This window comes from Podarcis pityusensis (genome assembly GCF_964106645.2).
Source record: "Podarcis pityusensis genome assembly, chromosome: 16".
Taxonomy (NCBI): Eukaryota; Metazoa; Chordata; class Lepidosauria; order Squamata; family Lacertidae; genus Podarcis; species Podarcis pityusensis.
In genome coordinates, this window is record NC_138041.1 from 15,680,776 (window position 1) to 15,702,766 (window position 21,991).

The 21,991-nt window shown below is 51.6% G+C and overlaps 2 protein-coding genes across 2 annotated transcripts in view; one reads left to right on the forward strand and one right to left on the reverse strand.

The window, feature by feature from the left end:
- The window catches only part of NAALADL1 (N-acetylated alpha-linked acidic dipeptidase like 1), a 318,716-nt gene that overhangs the window by 29,820 nt on the left and 266,905 nt on the right, over positions 1-21,991 (forward strand). The gene's annotated exons all lie outside the window — the stretch shown is intronic.
- The window catches only part of ATG2A (autophagy related 2A), a 36,869-nt gene that overhangs the window by 2,967 nt on the left and 11,911 nt on the right, over positions 1-21,991 (reverse strand). The window contains exons 14-39 of the mRNA XM_080985913.1: positions 21,202-21,366; positions 20,836-21,073; positions 20,155-20,257; positions 19,814-19,976; positions 18,838-18,980; positions 17,802-17,965; positions 17,380-17,534; positions 16,388-16,538; positions 15,927-16,120; positions 14,734-14,814; positions 14,422-14,528; positions 13,839-13,931; positions 12,739-12,809; positions 12,422-12,498; positions 10,781-10,951; positions 9,709-9,835; positions 8,632-8,843; positions 8,143-8,372; positions 7,383-7,518; positions 5,836-6,045; positions 4,764-4,865; positions 3,556-3,640; positions 2,467-2,602; positions 1,619-1,691; positions 579-661; positions 150-271 (exon numbers count right to left, since the gene is read on the reverse strand). Of these exons, the coding sequence (XP_080842039.1) occupies positions 150-271; positions 579-661; positions 1,619-1,691; positions 2,467-2,602; positions 3,556-3,640; positions 4,764-4,865; positions 5,836-6,045; positions 7,383-7,518; positions 8,143-8,372; positions 8,632-8,843; positions 9,709-9,835; positions 10,781-10,951; positions 12,422-12,498; positions 12,739-12,809; positions 13,839-13,931; positions 14,422-14,528; positions 14,734-14,814; positions 15,927-16,120; positions 16,388-16,538; positions 17,380-17,534; positions 17,802-17,965; positions 18,838-18,980; positions 19,814-19,976; positions 20,155-20,257; positions 20,836-21,073; positions 21,202-21,366 (3,592 nt within the window). The remainder of the gene's footprint in view (positions 1-149; positions 272-578; positions 662-1,618; positions 1,692-2,466; positions 2,603-3,555; positions 3,641-4,763; positions 4,866-5,835; positions 6,046-7,382; positions 7,519-8,142; positions 8,373-8,631; positions 8,844-9,708; positions 9,836-10,780; positions 10,952-12,421; positions 12,499-12,738; positions 12,810-13,838; positions 13,932-14,421; positions 14,529-14,733; positions 14,815-15,926; positions 16,121-16,387; positions 16,539-17,379; positions 17,535-17,801; positions 17,966-18,837; positions 18,981-19,813; positions 19,977-20,154; positions 20,258-20,835; positions 21,074-21,201; positions 21,367-21,991) is intronic.

Sequence of the window (21,991 nt, forward strand, 5' to 3'; positions counted from 1 at the left end):
AGAGGTAGACTGTGCCTGGGCCTGGAGGCTCCATCTAGTCCTCATAACTACCCTCCTGTTTGTATATGTAGACAGACAGGAAGCCTTCCAACCCCCGACACTGCCGCCCGATACATCCCCAGGCAACCCCCTCCTCCCCCCGGACTTACAGAGCTGCACCACGGAGTGCATAGGCCCCACGCCTCCCAGGATGCCTGGCAGCTGGTTCTTGCGGATGTCCGTCAGCCACTCGGTCAGGGCGTAGCTCACCACCTTCTCCACGCCCAGTAGCCTGCGGAGGCGGAGAAGGAGGAGGTCAGGTGCCCCAAAGGGCAACGCCTACCAGATCCAGCCCCCCAGGCCAGTGAAGCAAGTGAAGCCGTGGGGAGGGGCTGCTGGCAGAAGTGTCTCAGGCAGCGGGATGTGGAAGCACCTGCAGCTTTTCAGCCCAGCTTGACAACTGATAAATGGGGCTGCCTCCGTTCAGATACTGGCTTCTTACTATGCACCACCAGGACGCTGGGGGGGTTAGAGCCCCACCTTGCCCTCCTCTCCACTGACACACCCCACCTGGCTACCCTAAAAAGGTGGCTCCTCACCCGTGTCGACAGCAGAGCCTCTTGAGCTTGAGCTCAGAGCAGTTGAGCTGCGCCAGGCCGATGAGGATGCCGGCAAAGGTGCCCTAAGGAGAAACGGAGAGAATTTTTGTAGACTGGGAAGGGACCCTGCGGGTCATCTAGGTCAACCCCCTGCAGTGCAGGAATCGCAGCTGAAGAATCCCTGACAGGTGGCCGCTCTGCCTTGGTTTAAAAGCCTCAGGTGAAGGAGAGTCCACCACCTCCCAAGAGAGTCGTCTCCACTATCAAACAGCTCTTGCCACCAGAAAATTCTTCCTAAGAAGGGTGGACACTGACCCAGCGACCCCGCTGCCTCGTCCAGACAGGCACTCCCCTTCCCCACCCTCACGTTTGTTTAATCCAGGGTTTCCCAAACTTGGGTCTCCAGATGTTTTGGACTACAATTCCCATCATCCCTGACTAGCTAAGGATGGAGTTGTAGTCCAAAAACAGCTGGAGACCCAAGTTTGGGAAACCCTGGATTAATCTCTCTCCCCACCCCCATCCTTTCCTGGGCACCAGGGCCAGGCTTTAGAGGGGAGAAAGAGGCAGCCTGGTGGGGGCCACCATGCCCTTTCTGTAGTCCTATGCCATGGGTAGGCAAACTAAGGCCCAGGGGCTGGATCCGGCCCAATCGCCTTCTCAATCCGGCCCACAGATGGTCTGGGAATCAGCATGTTTTTACATGAGTAGAATGTGTCCTTTTATTTAAAATGCATCTCTGGGTTATTTGTGGGGCATAGGAATTCATTCATTTTCCCCCCAAAATATAGTCCGGCCCCCCACAAGGTTTGAGGGACAGTGGACTGGCCGCCTGCTGAAAAAGTTTGCTGACCCCTGTCCTATGCTGAGACCCTAAAACGCAGACCCCTTGAGTTGTCCTGTCGCAAAAGCAACATCAGCTGGAATGAATGGCTGGAAGGCGGAGAGAGACTGAGAAGCAGCTCTGCAAAGGGGTCACTTATAGCGGACAAGGAAGTTCCCCAGGCCTGGGGAGGGAGGGGCTCCTGCAGACTACTCACCACTTGGTCCACGGTCACATGCTTTCCTTGGTAGTCCAGCCAGATGGGCACTTCGGACGTGAACCGGAACTCTCTGGAGAGGGAGAAGCCAAAGAGAACGGGAGATGCTTTTTCCCTTGTGGTGGGAAAGCGCTGGCTGCAGTGCCGGCTACCACTCCAGTGGCCTGTCTACGCCAGCATCCTGTTCTCACAACGGCTGTGTACCTCTAAGGACCTTGAAAGCTAGATAGACTGCCTCTGGGCCTGGAGGTTCCATAAGCACCTGAGAAGAGCTTCTTGGATCAGGCCAACAACCCATCTAGTCTATCATCCCGTTCCCAGGTGCCTGTGGGAAATCTTCAAGCAAGACCTCTGCCTTCCTTTATTTGTCTCCAGCTGTGGAGGCAGAGCATAGCCGGGATGCCTAGTAGCCATCGATAGCCACCTCCTCATTCCTTCTACACGCACCCTCCCACAACAATCGGGCAATGACTCTTGTATTTCCCATATCTCATACGCATTATAAATTCTGGAGTCCCCTGTGGTGTAGTGGTTAGAGTGTCAGACCTCAACCTGGGAGACCAGGGTTCAAATCCCCACTTGGCTCACTGAGGGTGACCTTGGGACTGGTCACTGCCTCTCAGCCTAACCTACCTCGCAGGGCTTTTATGGGGCAGAACCGGGGAGGGGGAGAAAGAAAATGAGGAGCCAGGGAACCATAAATGCTGCCTTGAGCTCCTTGGAGGAAAAGTGGGGTGTAAATATAGTAATTGATAGAACTCTTAGCTAAGACTCTGCAGGTTGGCCCTGCTGCCCCCCAACATCCCCACGCCCCATCCTTTCTCCCTCCCCACGTCAAGCGCTTGTACCGGAAGTAAATGGGCTGGTCGGAGGAGGAAGAGGAGGCGTTGGACAAGGAGCTGTTTTCGCTGGCCGTGGTCTCCATCGAGGCTGTCATCTCCCCCTCCGCTCCCTCAGGCTCTTTCCCTGAGGACTCTGGGCGACCTATGGAGTGGAAGAGCAGCATTGGGCAATGAGAGAGAGAGAGAGAGAGGGAAGGGGGCACCTCTGGGGGTTCCTCTAGACAGCCTCTGCCATCCCTGTGACACTCTGGATGTTGTTGAACTACAACCCCCATCAGCCCCCAACCAGCATGGCCAAGAGGCAGCCATGGTGAGGAGGGTGGTGTGGAACTGGGGAAGCCCTCCTCCTCTAGGGAAAGGGAAAAGCTGTCCACGGAGGCACAGGTCAATTCTGTGTCCAGCGCAGCTGTCTACCAGCTCCATCTGGTACACAGGCTGAGACCCTACCTGCCCATGGACTGTCTCGCCAGAGTGGTGCATGCTCTGGTTATCTCCCGCTTGGACTACTGCAATGCGCTCTACGTGGGGCTACCTTTGAAGGTGACCTGGAAATTGCAACTAATCCAGAATGCAGCTAGACTGGTGACTGGGAGCAGCCGCCGAGACCGGTCTTGAAATATGACACCAGTCTTGAAAGACCTACATTGGCACAATTCAAAGTGTTGGTGCTAACCTTAAAAGCCCTCAATGGCCTTGGCCCAGTATACCTGAAGGAGCGTCTCCACCCCCATTGTTTAGCCCAGACACTGAGGTCCAGCGCCAAGGGCCTTTTGGTGGTTCCCTGACTGTCAGAAATGAGGTTACAGAGAACCAGGCAGAGGGCCTTCTCGGTAGTGACATCCACCCTGTGGAACGCCCTCCCGTCAGATGTCAAGGAATAAACAACTATCCGCCTTTCAGAAGACATCTGAAGGCAGCCCTGTTTAGGGAAGTTTTTAATGTTTGAAGTTTTATTCTGTTTTTGGTCCTCAGTTGAAAGCCGCCCAGTGTGGCTGGGGAAACCCAGCCATATGGGCGGGGTAGAAATAAATTATTAATTAATTAATTATTATTAAATTATTAAAGGAAGATCCTCCCGGGAAGTCAGATACTCACCTTCTGAGCCAGCCTCACAGGGCACGATGGGGTTAATGCTGGCAGCCACACTGGTGAAGAAGTCCTTGAGGAAGAACAAGGCATCCTGGAGTAAAAGCAAGAGCCTATTATTATTATTATTATTATTATTATTATTATTTAGTATTTCTATTCCACCTTTCTCTCAAGCTGCGATTCAAGATGGCTTACAACATTTGGGAATAAAAAAAAATGCATAGGAATAGAAACTAACAATAATTAAAATGCATCAAAACACATTTAGAACCAGCAATCCCAGTTTGTTTTGATCCCTGTGTATTTCATCCTCGTGCCACTTCTATTTTCATAGCAGGCATACAATAAATCTAGCAGTTAGTAATATCATCCTTGGAAGCTCCATCTCCAGTTTGGGCAAACTGGGAGGGAGAAGAGGAGGAATCCACCCTGCTTGGTCTTGCCGGGTCCACCCCTCCCATCCCAAAAGGCTCACAAGGAAGCCGCTTGCTCTGCTGCAGCCACACTCAGAGTCACCGGACATTGGACATCTGCATCAGGTCCCTCTAGGGACGGTTTTAGAGGTGTGGTGCATGGCCTTGTCTGAGCATTTCATCCACTGCCAGAGGGATTTGAGGGGGGTTACAGAACGAAGCCATTTTGATGTTGTACGGTTTCAGTTTATACACTTTATAAATAAATATACTGCACTGCATAGGCCCCCAACAACACATGCCTCTGCCGTATCAATGTGATGCTTCAAAAAGATCCCTTTGCAGAATCTATTTTATTACAGTGTCTGTCCTAAGCGATCTGTTCGTTTTATTCTATTGCAATAATAAGCTCCACACAGTCACTATTTCTTACTTCTTTACCGTTTGTCCTGTTTGCATGCTGCAAACTAAATGCATCTTTAAAAAAAACCCCAAAAAAACCCCCAGCTCAGTTGGTAGAGCATGAGACCTTTAATCTCAGGGCTGTGTGTTCGAGCCCCACATTGGGCAAAAGATTCCTGCATTGCAAGTGGTCGGACCAGATGATCCTTTCCAACTCTAGAATTCTACGATGCTAGGAGCAGGCCAGGCATCCAAGCCGCAGCCATTTTGGCTATGCACATCATCTTCCTCCTGTGGGAGGGCAGGGAGTTCCGAGCGCAGGGGTGCTCCCAAACAAAGTGCCCCCTCACTGTCCCCTGCAGAGCACCTAACACCAACCCCCCCCCCCCCCCCGCTCACCTGGTCAATGTTGAGTCTGAGTGGCATCAAGGAGACACGAAGGCAGCACTCGGGACCCCCCAGACCAGACTCAGGGCAGACGTGCAGGGCTTTGATGGTGAGCTGTGAAGAAAGAGGGGTGGGGGTGGTCAGTCTTGTGGTGGCCCCCAGTGACAGAAGGCGGGGGAGCTTTCCAGAGGCTGAGCTTCAGCAGCGCCAAATCCCCCCTACCCACAAAACTGTTTCACTATCAGACTCCAAGCCAGGCTGAACTACCAGTCTCTCTCATCAGGCCTCCAAGATCCAGGTGGGTTTATATTGTCTGTAACATTTATATACCACTGATTATTGTATGGGGAGGGAACCCTCAAAGCTGTTTATGAAAAGAACAATGAGATCGTTGATAAGCAGATATTTAAAACATTTGGAGAGGGATTAAAAATAAACTAAAATCAGGTCAAAACACACATCGACATTCTATATATCTGGACAGAGCTGTCTAATCCAAAATGTCTTTAGCAGGAGTACTGTGAAGGTGCCTGCCTGATGTCAATAGGCAGGGAGTTCCAAAGTTCCACAGCGAAAGATCAATCCCTTACAAATGAAAATGGGTATTGTGTGGCACCTGCAGCAGTGCCAGTTCTGCAGCTTGAAGAGGTCGAAAGGCCCATCTTGCAAGCAAACTAGTCCCAAGTTGTTAAAGGGCTTTCTATACTAATAGCAACACCTTGAACCCGGGTCCAGCAGCAAACCGGCAAGCAGAAGATCTCTCTGCCCAGGGGTGATATATATACTGACAAGGCCTCATTCCTGTCAGCAACCGTGTTGCAGCATTCTGCACTGACTTCAGCTTCCGGATCGAGAGCAAGGGACATCCCCACATCAAGCGCACTGCGGTAATCTAGTACTGGAGGCCCCCCCCCCCCCAAAATAGCATACAGGAAAGGGGATCATCTGGACTTTTCCAGTCCAAGGAGAGGTGGAGACAGCCAAGAGCCAGGGGAGAGGTCTGCTCCTTGGTGCTCACCAGCAACGCAACCCACAACCCCCCATCTGCTCTCAGCTCCTCCTGCTGCTGCCCCCCCCCCCGTACCATGTTGGAGTGGGCTCGGCGCGGCATGCATTCGCTGCTGTACAGGTAGAGGAACTTGTTGATCTGAGAGGAGGCCAGGCGGTCTCGGATCTCCAGCTCCTGGACAATGAAGACCTGTCTGGCCACGGGCTGCTCCTCCAACTCCACAGAGGGTTTCTCAGATGTGCCGCTGCTGCTGCTGCTGGGGTAAGTTTCATGTTGGAAACTCACCTGGAAAGGAGAGGTGAGGACAGGTGAGGTCACCACTTTGTCCCACTCCCCCCACCACCACTGTTTGTTTGTTTGTTTGCCAATTCATTTTCATTCATTTTCAAATTTGTAACACATTGAAACCAAATTAAAATTAATACCGGGTTCCCCCTCTCTCAGGGATATTCCAATTTTTTGGGAATCCACTTTTACATGCTGCTTATTTTACAGATTTATCTGTAATTAACATCTTTTTTTTTTTTTTTTTTTTAAAAGCAAATCCCTCATCCCTCAGCTATTCCCCTTTACCAACACCCACATATAGATAAAACAAAATTATATCAAGGAACAATAAGTGAGGTTGCAATAATTTTAAATCGTTCGTTCTCTCCAACTTGCATGTTAGTTTCATTTTCTTATCCTGGATAATTTTCAGCTTCTGCCTGTTTGCGTGCACACGTCCAGGGGAGACTTTTCCTTTCCCCCACTGTTTTGATTCATTCACCTTTCCTCAAAAGAAGCTCAGGGTGGTGTATGCTGCTCCCTCCCCACTTTTCTTCTCACAAACAACCCTAAGAGGTAGGCCAGGCCAAGAGACTAAGAACGGCCCAGGGTCACCAAGTGGGTATTTTTGGTGCATATTGTAGTCCTAGCCCAGCACCCTCCCCCCACCCCAATGCCCCGGTGTTTCCCACCTCTTTCCTTTCAGATCTCTTGCACCCCACCAACCAACAGAGCAATTCCCTGCATAGTAAGCACAGCCGTTCTTGCAAGGACCTTTCTGAGGAAATTATATATTTTTTATTTTCATCCTAAGACCTCAGGGTGGTTCACGTAATAAAATACAGGAGAGGAAACATGCAAGTAATTTAAACGAAAGAGCAGAACAATAACCCACCCTTTCCCACAGGCACATATTAATATTAATCAGCCAAAGGCCTGGTTGAAGAAGAACGCTTTCACCTGGCGCCTAAAAATATATATACAGTGGTACCTCTGGTTGCGAATGGGATCCGTTCAGGAGGCCCGTTCGCAACATGAAAAGAGCGCAACCTGCAGCGGCACGTTTGCGCACGCGCGGGTTGTGATTTGGCGCTTCTGTGCATGCGCGTGACGTCATTTTTGCACTTCTGCGCATGCGCGAGCGGCAAAACCCAGAAGTAACCCTTCCCGGTACTTCCGGGTTGCCGTGGGACATAACCTGAAAGAACGTAACATGAAGCAAACGTAATGTGAGGTATGACTGTATAATGAAGGTGCCAGGTGAACCTCTCCTGGGAATCGGGGCACCCATTTTAAACTCGAAGGAGCCCCCTCAGCAGCGAGTGAGGCCCCCCTCCTGAGCCACCAGCTCTCACCTTTGTCAGCTGGATCTCCATCAACAGGTCGTGGATGCGGCTGGTGCCCCCCTGAGCCCGCCAGGTGTTCTGGGGCCGGTTGGTGACAGAGGAGCGGGACGGGGACGAGCGGGCGCTGGAAAGGGACGTCTTCGTCCTAGAGAAAGTGGGGTGGAAAAATATGGAGAGCAAGAGCATGTTAAAGTCAACGGATGAGACTTGCTCCTCCGCCCCGCCAGCCATAAGAACATACTAGAAAAGCCTGCTGGGCGGATGGCAAATGGCCAGTCTGGTCCAGCATCCTGTTCTCATAAATGGCCAGCTAGATGCGTCAACGGGAAACCGTCAAGCACAAGAAAACTTTCCCTTCTTTGGTTTCCAGAAACTGGCACAGGCAACTCCCCATTTATGCGGGGGGCCTCCGTGCGTGTAACTGAAATTGTGTGTATTGGGAAGACCCTGGAGAGTCCTAGTGGCTTGCGAGGAGACCGCTCCCCAGAGTCCAAAGAGGATGTCCTCTTTGGGCTCTAGGGAGGGTCTCCTCGCAAGTCAGAAGGGAGGCGGGGCTTGCACCACTGACATGCAGGGAGCGAGTGATGGCTGCTGAACTTCCCCGCATGTCAGCTGTTAGGCAGGGAGGCTTCAACAAGACGACGTCCTCTTCAGGCTCTAGGGACAGTCTCCTTGTGAACCAAGAGGACTTTCTGGGGTGGGGTGGGGGATTAAATTTAAAAAACAGGTGGCAGAGCAACAGGTAGGCAGGTGAGGGCGAGCGGCTCACCTGGGTGAGTGGGCGTGGCCAGAGGCAGAGCGCCCCAGCCCAAAGTCCCTCCCGCCATAGAGATGCCAGACCACTGAGATCTCCCGCATCATCACCCGGCTCTCGGGGACCGGGAAGCGCGAGGGGGCCTTCAGGAGGTCCGTGCTCCCCAGGGGGCGGGAGAAGTGCCCCTCCTGGATGCGAACGGGGCCTTCCAAGAGCTTCGTCACCACCGGCTCCCCGTCTCGGGGCTGCAGAGAGAGGAAGCAAGAGGCAGGATCAGAGCACATGGTTTCCAGAAATTGGTATGCAGAAGCATTCCTGCCTCCAGCCGCGGAGGCAGGGCAGAGCCATCAATAGCGCCTCTTAAAAGCCATCCAAGTTGGAAGCTATCGCTGCCTTTGGCAAGGGCGCTTGGCTTTGCTAAATCCACAGAAATAAAGGCTTGGCTCCAGAGACAGCTGATGGCCTGAGGCTTGGCACTCCCCTTGCAGAAGGGCCAGGCCGTACCGGGATTCCTGTGCCTGGGGCGTCCAGGATGCAGAAGTCGTCCGTGGCTTCGCTCTCACCCTCACTGTCCTCCGAAGGGCTGAAGTCCAGCCCCTCCCCGACGGGAGTGGGTGGTGGGGCCGGGGTCTTTCCTGCCTTGCCCATGGCTCCATTCTCCCCGGGGAACAGGTAGACAGAAACCGGGGACGGCTGCCGCCTGAGCCCAGAGTCACCTGGGAAAGGGGGAAAGGTTATATTAAACAGGGCAAGCCCCACTCAACTTGTGCTCCTCCCAGCTCTGAGCCACCTTCCGCTGCCTTGGGAAGACCAGAGGGAGGACGCAAAAGGCGCAGCTGAAGGTGGGATCGGGGGAAGCATTCTCTCATGACACAAGACAAGAAAACTTGTCGTGTGTTAGAGTGGATGGTTTTGCCAGAAGTTATATTAGAGTGGATGAGATTACACATAGCTGACAGATGAAGAATAAGAAGTTCTTTATTTTCTTAACTTAATTTTTTGCTTTTCTCTTTCTTTCATTATTCCCTCTTTTTCTTCCCTTTCCCATTTTATTCCTTCTCCTTCTCTCTCCTTCTCTTTCTCCCTTTTTCTTCTTCTTTCCTTTTTTGTGTTTTTATATAGATCAATGTTTTCGTTTTGATTAAAAAAAAGATATTTGATGACAATATTTGATGATAATCAACCTTCTGCAGGTTCCCTCGCTACGAGAAGCCAAGTTACAGGGAACCAGGCAGAGGGCCTTCTCGGTAGTGGCACCCGCCCTGTGGAACACCCTCCCACCAGATGTTAAAGAGAAAAATAACTACCAAACTTTTAGAAGACATCTGAAGGCAGCCCTGTTTAGGGAAGCTTTTAATATTTAATAGGTTATTGTATTTTAGTGTTCTGTTGGAAGCCGCCCAGAGTGTCTGGGGAAACCCAGCCACATGCGCGGGGTATAAATAATAAATTATTATTATTATTATCATCATCACCCTGCCATATCTTGCCCCAATGTTTGGCGAAGAATCGCTACCCAGCAGCATCCAGGGAAAGCCAAGAATCCCCTCCTGCACTCCCCCTCCTGTTGCTCTTCCTTACCCATCTCTCCGGCCAGTTCCTGGAGGCTGCGCTCTGTGTCAATGAGGGCGTCTGTGAGGTCTTGCTGGTTGATGGCTGCAGTCTCAGCAGGTGGACATGACGGCAGCGACGCCGGGCTCTCGGACAACTAGCAGGGCACAGAAGAGGGCGTGAGCGCACTGGAAGCAGCAAGGGCGAGAGCAGGGCGCCCACCTGAGGGGGGTTGCTCTCCAATGAATTTGTATTAAGTTTCAAAACTTTTAAGCAAGTTGCATTCCAATGAACCTCCAGTTTTATACAAAGTCAACTTCCCACCCTTCTTCCGTTCCCTCCCTTTCCTGCTGCGCGACATAACATTTTATCATTAATCGTTTATCCTTTATCATCCATGGCCGCCTATTTCAAAATCCTGCTCACACTTTTAATTAACTCTAATATGTTCCAGAGTCAAAATAAGGGAACCAGCGTCATTCAGAAAAACAGGGGGGTTGCTTTCAAGTCTCACCTGCTGCTTCATCTGCATTTTTAGCTGTAGTTAGATTAAGTTGTGCAAATTGCTGAATAGGGAGCTGGGCATTTAATTGGCTCGATTTATTTAATGGGATGATTGATTGGTGTATAGTGGTGGGGAAGAATGAGTTGATTTTCTTTTGCTTCATTGCGAATCGGGTGTTTTGTTTTTTGTTTTTTAAAGTGAAATTTATACTGTTTAGCTCATTTTCGTTTTTAATTATTTTGCTTCCTGATCTTTTAGGAGATGCTTGGATTTAGTCCTTTACTATGGATTTTCCTTGCACTTTTTTCGCAGCTGATTTTTATGTGGCAATGTTTATTCTGATACTGATGAGGATACTCTATTTATTTAAGTTTTATAGAACGTAGAAATTCCCTCCTTTTCATTTTGGCATTTGCTGTTTATTTAAGATGTTTTAACCTATGTTGCAAACTGCTTAAAAGAGTTTCGTTTAACTACGAGCTGTATATAAATGGTCCAAATAGAAAACTAAAAACATAAGCTTACGGTTGGAGGTGGCAGCAACCCCAGGCCCTGGTTCAACTGCTCCCCCCCCCCCCGTGCCCACTTGGCACTCACCTGCACCTTCTGGCCAGCGATCTCTGTGGGGCTGTCATGGTGGGGTGGGGGGTGCAAGTCCCCATTGTTCACCACATACTGGATGAGGTTGGCAAGGGCCGCACAGGAATCTGCGCAGGTGTGCACATGGACAACGTTGTTGGAGCAGCGGAGCTCAAACAGAGGGCGGGTCTGCACCAGTGAAAGAGAGAGAGAGAGAGAGAGTTAAAAAAAGAAAGAAAAGAAATCACCCCAGACAAATGTTTCCTTGCTGGCCACCAGTCTGGATGTTTAAAATGAGGATTGGAGAAATTCATGGGCTATCGATGGCTGCTGGCCACAACAGCTGTGCTCTGCCTGGCCATCTAAAAGGATAAAATGTGGTACGTGTATTAAATGTTCATGGAGGAGGAAGCTATTGTTAAGGAGGACGAGGCCACTGATGGCAACTAGCCAGGATGGTTTTGCTCCATAACTAGAGGCAGCAGTGCTTCTGAATACCGCAGGAGAGGAGAGGGCGCTTGTGCTCAGATGCTGCCTGCCAGTTTCCCACGGGCATCTGGGCAGCCGCTGAGAGAACAGTGCTCTGGAGGGTAGAACTCGAACCAGGGGCTTCAAGTTACAAGGACGGTGATTTTCATTCCTGGTAGAAACAGTATGGGATTAGGATTAAAGAAGTTTAAGGAAATGGAAATTTGGCTTTTAAGAGGTAAAATTTTAATGTTATATTATATTAAGACTAAAGATTGGGATTAAAAAAGAGGGAAAGAAATTGCTGGACAAACAATTTGAACTGGAATACAAAAAAGGGAGGTATGAGGAGGTCCAGAAAACAGGTAAATTTAAAGTTGGAAACGAAAAGGTGATATTGTTTTTAATTGTTCTTTCTGTCTTGTATTTTGTTTTTTCTTTGTTCTTTTTCTTTCTTTCTTTTTTTTTTTGGACTATGTACTGTGCTTTTTTGAATTGTGTATTTTTCGTTTATGTTTTTCTGTTTAATCTTTTATTGAACTTTAATAAATATCATTAAAAAAAGGGGGGGGGGATTGTTTCTTATACCAGGTTCATCATGTGTCATGTTAAAGGAGACACTAGCAATTCTATCTTGGTGTATGTTAACGCAAATGTTATAGTGGATCAGTGTATTTTAATAGACCATTGTATTTTGATACTTTGTTGGAAGCCGCCCAGATGGGTGGGGTATAAATAAATTGTTGTTGCTGTTGTTGTTGCTGTTGTTGTTGTTGTTGTTGTTGTTGTCGTTGTTGTTGTTGTTATTTCTGACTAAACATCAGGAACAACTTTCTGACAGTAAGAGCTGTTCCACAGTGGAGGTTGGGTGGCCATCTGTCAGGGATGCTTTAGCTGAGATTCCTTCATTGCAGGGTTTTGGACCAGATGACCCTCGAGATCCCTTCCAACTCTATGAGCCTATGACAAGAGGCCTGATCCACAAAGCTCCACTTCGGTTATTTTTGCCCATGTCTCAAAAGTAGATGGAGGACATTGTTTCCATCAGCCCCTTTCCCAGCCCTGGTGAGTCAGGACTTCTGCTCCCCACAGAAGGGACTTACAGAGAAAGCCAGCAACTTGGACTAGAGATGCAAACCCTCCTTGCAAGGTGGCTCCTCGCGTCTCCCATAAAGGCCTCTCGGAACTCACCAGCTTCCCTGTCGTGGCTCCCTTAAACGTGGTGATCACCAGCTCCAGAAGGTCCACATCCACAACGCAAACATAATCTGAGACCGGGAGACAGAGAGAGGAACATTACTTCCAGCGTCTGAGAAGCTGCTCTGCCTGCAGAAGGTCCCAGATTGGACCACCAGCATCTCTCCAGGTAAAGGTGAGGACAGGGGATGAATAGTTCTTCAGGTGCTCCCTGAGAACAGGATGCTGAACTAGATGGGGCATGGGCCTGATCCAGCAGGCACTCCTCCTCATGTTCTTATGTAGGGAGAGCCAAAGCCCAAAAACGTTACCTCTCCTCAGGTCGCCCATCTCTGTGTCGCATTTGTTTGAGAGGTAAAGGGCTGAGTCGTCCAAAATGAACCTGCGGGGAGAACAGGGTGGCTGGTTAGGAGCATCCTGGGGGAAACAGGTCAAGAGAGGCCAATAGCTGCTTACGTTGTGCCGGCAGAAACTGGGGGTGTTCCAAAGGGGGAAGGCACCTGATCTGCAGCGCCTACTCCCGCTTTGCCAGCCAGTTATGCCAACCAAGGAAGAGCCTTTGCCCGCAGCTGCCTCCAAGCGCTCAGCGGTGGTGGTGGTGAGCCTCTCCCAAAGTGAGGCCCTCTAGATGCTGTTGTGGGGGCTGTAACTCCCATCATCCCCAGTGGTGAGATATGCTGGAGAAGGCTGGGCTAGGGCTGGGGAGACCCAGGGGTGAAATCCCCACTTAGCCACACAACTTACTGGGTGGCTTTGGGCCAGTCTCTCCCAGCCTCACCTCCCTCGCAGAGTCGTTAGGAGGACACAATAGAGAGGGAGAAACCCTTGGGACGGGGGCGGGATATATCCTACCTCACAGGGTTGTTGTGAATTAAACAGCTCAAAAACTGCTAGGCAGCCGTAGAAGGGACTGGGTGGCTTTGAGCCAGTCACCGTCTGTTGCCCCAACTGACCTCATAAAATAGGTGGGGGCGGGGAGAGAAGCAAACAAACTACCTTATGCTCTTTGGGGTGTGTGTGCAAGTAATTAAGTTCCAAGTATAGTGGTACCTTGGGTTAAGTACGTAATTTGTTCCGGAGGTCTGTTCTTAACCTGAAACTGTTCTTAACCTGAAGCACCACTTTAGCTAATGGGACCTCCTGCTGCTGTCGTGCCGCTGGAGCACGATTTCTGTTCTCATCCTGAAGCAAAGTTCTTAACCTGAGGCACTATTTCTGGGTTAGCGGAGTCTGTAACCTGAAGCGTATGTAACCCGAGGTACCACTGTATGGGCAATCATAGCAGCTGTCTTGGCCCCAGACCTCCCCCCTCCAGTGCGTCACATAGGCTGCAACCAGCTGGCCTCAAGGTCTCCTCTTTGTGCAAGCAAAAGGACTCTGGGAAAGAGCAGGGTAGGAGGTGGAGACCCACCGGAGGAGGAAGACGGACGTGTCCACAATGATGTTGCTGGAGAGGGTGAAGGTCTCGGCTGTGATGAGGACCCGGATTGGCAAGTAGAGAGGCCTGCAGGGGAGAAGACAGAACTCAAGTGTACCAGGGGTGTTGGACAGTGGCTGCCGTCCTCCCACCCCAAGTCACCTGAACCTCTGTGGGTAGCAGGAAGAGGCTGCCTCCTCTGGTCACTTCTCTTCCCACACCCCTGTCACAGAAAGATGTTGCACATACTTCTGCAAGGAATCTGGGCCAAAGTTGGACTCAGTAGAATTAATCTCAGCCTTGAAAAACCACATAGAGCTGAAAGAGGAAGTGGGAAAGAGTGCCACTCTTCCCCACTTCCTCCTTCAGCTCTATGTACTTGTTCAAGGGGGGTAGGAAAACCTTCATCATCCTTACTCCATCGTGACCAAGGAGGCAGTGACAGGGTAGGGGGCTCTTTTGAGGCTTCATGGGCACCAAGGGACAGTTTCCGGGGCACCATGTTGGCCATAATGAGCTCAACGGACCGACGGTCTGAGCTGGCAGAGAAGGCAGCTTTCTATGTCCCAGTAAATACCTGTAATCCACAGCACAGCTGAACAGGTGGGTGTGCAGCACTGTGATGACCGTTGGGGGCACAAAGCCCAGGATGGGGTCATCCAGGACATCCAGGAAGTCAATCAACTGAGGGGACAGATGAGCACAGTCAGATTTGGGGGACACACACCCTCAGCATGAGACCGGTCAATGATGACAGCCCTCTATGGCAGCAGAGACCCATAGGACATCCCCTTCCCCATTGTGCGAAGTGTGGAACTCCTCTGGGTCAAGAATCGTGCTCAACCCCTCGCGGTGCACGACCCGCCTCTCTTGTGGGGGCGGACCTCACCTGTGTGTACCAGCTCTGGTGGGTCAGGGCCATGTGATGCCGCATGGTGGCCCCTTCAAGGCGCAGCGTCACCAGGAACTCCTGAAACAGACGAGGAAGAAACGGGGGTCTCAGGCCACGTTGAAAGGCGCACTTTGCCTCTGATTTTTTTCTCAGTGGGAGGAGCCCATTGCACAACACCCTGACCAGGTAGGGGCGGATGATGAGAAAGCAATCTGGGTAACGTTGGAAGTACTGAAGCAGCTCATCTGGGATGTCCCAACCTCACTATTCACACACACACACCGTTTAAATTATTATTAATATTTATTATTGTTGTTTTTCAGAAGAGAGAACTCAAAGCAACTTTAAAAAAACAAACCAAAATCAAAAGGCCAAGTCCCAAAACAGGTATAGAATAAAACTATACCTGAAATACACCAGTAATACAAATAAATATTAGCAGATCCAACTCAAGTTTTTTTACTTTTCTGTGGTTTTATTTCATGGTTTTATGTTTTTATTGTTGCAAAACCACACACACCCCATATATATATATGAATGAGAAAATATGATATGGTTCCATATATTTTAATAAATAATATAAACCCCACCCCCACAAAAGAGCAGATCCAAAAGCCTGGGAGAAGGAGAATGTTTTTGCCCTAAAAACATAGTGACGGTGCCAGGCATGCCTCCCTGGGGAGAGCATTCCATGAATGGGGGAGCCCCCACTGAGAAGATCCCTATTAGGCAGGTGTGGTAGGATTCATGAACTGGGACCCATGGGCTCAGCCTCCGTGCTACCTGAAAGTTATGCGAGCTGTGAAGGAACAGCTCATGAAAATATGTCTCTTGTGTGGCTTGGGGGGTCATGCGTTTCAGAGTTCAATGAATCGATTCTTAGAGCTTGTGGTTTTTACTGTATACACCACTTTGGTGGCTTTATGCTACGAAGCGGCCTATCAGTTTAACAAATGAATGGCACTGGACAGAGCCATTTCCTCTGACTCGACCACCTTTATTGGCTCAGCGTGGTCCTACCTATCACCTTGCAAGCTGCTGGCCATGAAAGATGGGACAGGAATAAAAGAAAACAAATCTTCCCCAAGGTTTGGAAGAGGAAGTTCCAAAGATAGCCCACCAACAGTCTAAAGGGCTCCCCCTTCCCTCCTTCTGATCTGCAGGGAAGATGGATCCAATGGTCACAATACCTTGATGTTCTTCTCCAAATCCAGGTTGATCTGGATAGCCAGGGAGAGCATCTTCATGGGCCCGTCCTTCTTGTTCCCCAAGGGCCAGGTGATGGGGCCCTCTTGGGAGGCATAGATGGTGGGGTTGAGCCCCTCCGGGGGCAAAAAGTTGGAGATTTCCAGATGCTCCGCCATGAGGTAGTCCTCCACCACAGCTGCAGGGACAAGAGAGGACATCCTGGGTTAACATTTCCTAGAGGTTTACAACCTTCTCCTCCAAAGAACAGCTCCCCCTGCAGGGTCCCAAATCCTTCCTTATATGGCAAGAAGAAAAGATGCCTTATCGGGGATGGATCACAGGGGGTTAACCTCCATTTGATGTGGCCACCACCCCTCCCAGCCAGGGCACAGCCAGCCACAAGTACCCACTGACCCTGGCACACCCCTATTCCCCCTTCGCGACCCAGGGGCCAGAGCCCTACCCTTGTGATAAAGTGCAACTTTCTCGGCCTCAATGCAGAAGTAGCCGAGGTCCTCGCGACCCTTGTACCGCGAGACGCTGAAGAGACTGCCGCTTTCCACGTCCAGGACCAGCTCGCCGTGAGATCCCTCCAGCTTCTTGCCCCCCTCACCCTGCACAGCCAGAGAGAGAGAGTTGGGAGTGACAGTCACCAACTTGGACGACTTTAGAGGAACAGACAAATTCATGGAGCCACGATGGCTCTGCTCTGCCTCTGCGGTTGGAGGCAGCAATGCTTCTGAATTCCACTTGCTGGAAGCCACAGAAGGGGAGAGGGCTCTTGTGCTTGAATCCTTCCTGAGGGTTTCCTACAGGAATCTGGTTGGCAAGAGCCCCAGGTGAGCTGGCAACCAGGAGCCATGGGCCAGGACCAAAGGACGAAGGACCATGGTCAAGAGCTCAGGAAGCCCTAGTGGCTCAAGCAAGCCCTAGCTTGCACGGAGCACACAGCAGCCGTGCCAACAAGCTAAAGGGTCTATGCCAAACCTAAGATTTAATGCCCCCTTCCAAATTTAGCCACAGTACACGGTTGAAAGCTTCCCATACTGCTTAGGGCATGGGTAAGCAAACTAAGAACCGGAGGCCAGATGCGGCCCAATTGCCTTCTAAATCCAGCCCACGGACAGTCTGGGAATCTGCGTGTTTTTACATGAGTAGAATGTGTCCTTTTATTTAAAATGCACCTCTGGGTTCTTTGTGGGGCATAGAAATTCGTTCATATTTTTTTCCAAAATATAGTCCAGCCCCCCACAAGGTCTGAGGGACAGTGGACTGGCCCCCTGCTGAAAAAGTTTGCTGTCCCCTGGCTCAGGGATTATTAAAATGCTGAACGGTTTATGAATGCTTTATAATTAAAATAGCATCAGATAAAATAAATAATGCCTCCCCCATCTCAGGGTCACATGAGTGGTCAGCTTGTAACCTTCTCTCTCTTCCCTTCCCACCCCCCTTTACCTTGGCATCGCACAGGGCTGTGACCCGCCCCTTCCCCACAGAGAGCACAACAGAGACACAACTCTGGGGAAAGAGGCTCCTCTGTTCCCCCTTCTTCCGCTGTGCTGCCTCATCCACGGAGTAGAAGTGAGAATCCTCATCTTCGGAGTCTGAATCTGGAAGGCAGGGAGAGGAAGGCGGGGAAGGCATTTTTTTACAGACCCAAAAAACCTCTGCACTGCCCAGAATAGAGCCTGTTTCCTGCTGCCCTCCCCTCTGCCAAATCCAGGCAGACTATAAAGCATGCTTAGCCAAGTTACAAGATGGTGATGGCCGAGACCCAGTCTTGCCTCTCGAAGGAACTCGTGTGTACCAAGACCCTCCTCCCTCCCTTCCCTTCCCTCCCACCCCCCACCCTCCAACATGGGGGTGCCCTCCCTCACCCAGCTTAAAGGCCGACTTGCACATCTTGAAGTTCTCCTGCCAGCGGGTGTCTGCGGGTGCTTCTCCCACAAAGGGGGTTGCTGTGGACCCAGCGCCCCCCAGAAGCTCGGAGGGGGTGGGCGGTGGGCTGAAGGACTCGAACATCAGGAGATCATTATTGATCCTAGAGGAGGAAAAGAAGGTCAGCGTGAACAGCCTGTCCCATGACAGTGTGGTGTAGTGGTTAGAGTGCGGGACAAAGACCTGGGTGAGATCAGGGCTCAATCCCCTCATGGCCAAGAAGCTCACTGGATGACCCTGGATGCCAGTCAACTCAGCCGCACCTCACAGGGTAGCCCTGAGATCTTTTGAAGGGCAGTATATAAATTTAATAAATAATAATAGTAATAATACATAAGAAACTCCGCACTATGTGAGTAAGTTGAGTTAAACTGTGGAACTCCCTCCACAGGAGGCAGTGAAGACTTGGATGGCTTTAAAAGAGGTTTGTATGAATTCATGGAAGACTAAGATATCAAGAGCTACATTTCTGTTGTCCTTATGACCACAGGCTCCCCACCCCTGCAGCTTATCCCAAGGATGCAGCAAATGTCAGGGACTGCAGAGCCCACCAGCTAGCTTAGAGGGTCAGAGCGTGGTGTCAATCATGGCCATGCGGGGTAGAGAGAGAGAGAGAGAGATGCCCAGAAGGTCTTGTTTCGAACCAAGGGAAGGGCCACAAGCTCAATGGCAGAGCAGGTGTCATGCAGGCGGGCTAAGTCCCTGGCAGTAGGTAGCAGTCAGGAAATATGAAAGACCCTGGAGAGATGCTGCCAGTCAGAGCAGACAATACTGGTCTACATGGACAAATGGCCTGACCTGGTCTAAGGCAGATTCCTCCCATTCCCCCGATGGAAAGGACAAATTCTGCTTTCTGAGTACGGGGACTCTGTCCCGCCCCTTGTGCAGAAGAGCCTCGAGGAGGACATGCCCAACTTGCTCAGGGGCTCCTGCTGCCCCCAACCCCCTGGACACCCGGGTGCACGGGACTCTGACCTGTTGTAGATGCTCTCGTAGAAGTCCTTACTGGGGAGGAAGATGTGCATGGTGGGGAAGGTCACCTCCAGGGCATACTGGGAGGCCTCCAGCGTCTGGCTCTGGAATTCCGCCATCTCCTCAGGATCTCCAGGGATCACCATCTAGAGGGGAAAAGTGGAGGGGCAGGGTGGATCCGAAGCTGGCAGGAAGCTGGTGCCAACTCCACACTGCAGCTGCAAAACTCCCACCCACGGGGCATATACTGTTAGAATTCCTGCTCCGTGATTGCAGTCATGGGATTGTTGTCTATCACATGATGGTATATGTTTTGACTCCACAAAGTGGGAAGTGACGGAAACAGGATGCTAATGTGTTCCGTGAAGTGGGACTATTGTCCTTGGTTTTTTCTCTTTGCTGTCTGATGCTAGAGAGAGAGAGGGAGCCATGTTGCAGTGCTCCGTGTGTGTTTATATGTAAATAAAGTAGATTAGCCAAAATGCTGAGTTGCTGAGGTCTGTCACACGAACTGCGCAGACTCTGCAGATCCTAAGGGTGCCGATGTCTGTTGGCGTTGGTCGCTGTGATGTTCAGGCTGAAGAAAGCTTTTGAAGCTCCCGAACGCTCGACCAGGAGGGAGAGAACATGCCAGTTGGGCATGTGTCTCTGCCAGGGTCCTACTCGAGTGTAGGACAAGCTCCTGACGTATACATGGACGAGGGAAAGGTGATCAATGGCTGATAGTCAGGATGGCTGGGCTTTGCCTCCACAGCCAAAACCTGCAATGGTTCCAAATCCCAGTTGCTGGAAGTCACAAGAAGGGAGATCTGCTCTTGGGTCCTGCTTGTGGGCTTCCCATAGGGGCATCTGGTTAGCCGCTGTGAGAATTAGATGCTGGACTAGGTGGGCCATTGGCCTGGTCCAGCAGACGCCCCTTAGGTTATTAGCAGCTGCACACACAAACCCCGCCATCCCGTGGGTCGCTTCACCCTCTCACCTCCTCCGTCTCGTACATGGTCCGCTTGGAGGAGAAGGGCGAAGGCTCCGGCTGCTTCAGCTCGCAGGGGCTCTCGGCCGTCGACAGCTCCATCTCTCCGGGCTTCGCCAGGGCCAAGTCCCAGGGAGTGTCGCTGGCCCGAGGGCGGAGGGTCAACACAATTCTGCCAGGGGGAGAGGACAGCGCTGGAGAGAGGGGCCAGAACCTTTGTGGATGCTTCCCCCCCCCAAGAAAAGACCCAAGACGTTGGGACAGAGAGCAGGATGCCCTCGCCAAGGCAGCACCCAAGCCCACCCTGACTGCTGTAGCAAAGGGAGGTTGGACGCGGAAACCAGACTTACTTGGGGAGGAGGTACTTCTTCCCCGTCCCTTTGGCGGACAGGTCGGGGGCTTTGCCGACCCGCAAACACGGCACAGCCAGCTTCTCAGCGCCTTCGTACGTGCCTGCAAATCACCCAAACAGCATCAGGGTTCAGATCCCCCCTCCCGGGCGAAAGGAGACCCACACCAAAGCTGGCACCCAAACCACATCAAACCACCACCACTCCTTGCATTCACAACTTGTTGGGGCATGGATCTTGGAATTTATGTTTATTTACTGAATTTAAATCCCACCTTTCCACCAAGGAAATGTTAACTGCTTTGGAGCGTCCCAGGTCCCCTCCTGTCTGAGCTGCGGCAATAAGTGGGAGGGGGGCGGCAGCAACTACTGGCAAGTAAGACCCACTGCTGGCAGCACTGCAAGGTTGTTGTGTTGCAGCTGGACAAAGAAGTGGGTGGGAGAGGCAATCTTGGGCGATGCCCCCCTTTGTCACAACAGGGGCATTCCTAGGAGGCTGAATCTTGCATACACAAATGCTACCATGTACCAGGGGGCGTGCCCACCTCTGACTTGCCCAGATACAGGCAATGTTTAGACGCCAGCAAGATCTGCCCTTGCCCACTTGGTGGCTGCAGGGAGAAATCTGATGGGGGTCTTTTTGGAGGGAGGGAGCAGGGGTCCTGCAGCAGCCTCTCCTTACCATGCAGGTCACTGAAGGCAAGTTCCAGCTGGGTGACGCCTGCCAGCCCGAGCTCCACCTGCAGCTCCACGCCGGCCAGGTCCAGGCGCAGGCTCTCCTGCCGCACGGCCTTCTGGGCCCAGGGCCGCCTCTCGGGCCACGGACGGAGGTCCGGGATTGGGAACTGCAGCCTCAGGGTGGCCTTGGGCGCTGCCAGTCGCACACTTGCCTGCCACTTGGCAGCAGGGGGAGAATCTGCCTGGCGCCCAGCCAGGAGCGGGGTGGGGAAGAGTGGGGAGAGAAAACCATTAGAGGAGGCTCTTCCTGATGGGGGCGGGGGGAGAAGCGGGCGCCGTGGCCTCTCAGTCTGCTCCGCCCCCCACTTACCAAGTGTGCCTCGGGAGGAGGCCAGGCTGGCGTGGAGGGCGTCGTGGCACGGCACAGCAGCGAGCAAAGGCGGTCGAGCGTCGCCAGGTCCACATCTGAGCAGAAGTCGTCCAGCTCGGCCACCAGCTCCACCGTTTGCTTGGCAGGGACCTTGGCAAGGCGGCTCTGGAAGCACAGCGGCAAGAGTTGGCAAGCTGCAGGCGTCTCCCCAGCAAAAACAAGAGCTCTGCTAACCCAGGTTTGGCCCAAGTCTTAGGTTGCATTGAGGCGCTCCAGGTCCCATCGGACTACAACACCTCTCTGTCTTTGCAGCCTTCGGCTAATGGAAGTCAGGAGTCTAAAAACACCTGGAAAGCCACAGGCTGGTTTAGACTTGGGACCTGGCTCTGTCCGGCTTTCATTTTAATTTTATCCAGTTAACTCTTTCCTGGAAGTATTTTTCAGAAACAAAATGAAACACGGAGGATTCCTGCAGTTCCCAGCCAGGGAGAGGCCTTTTTCTGCCACGACGCTCCCAAGTTATGGAATGACCTTCCCAGAGAGGCTCGCTCACCTGGTGCCAGCATTGCCGTTTTTTGAGTTGGGGTGGCTAACTTGTGGCTTGTGGGGCAAACTCAGCCCACCGAGGCACACCGGTCCCTGGCAAAGCACTTTCCTTGCTCTTCAAGGGAGTTGGTGGGACATAACAGGACACACTCATGCACTTATGTTTTGCCAGGGAGGACGAAGGCTCCACCCACTGCTGCCCAGAATTTCTCCAGCGAGTGAGAAGGGGAAAGAAATTTGCTGC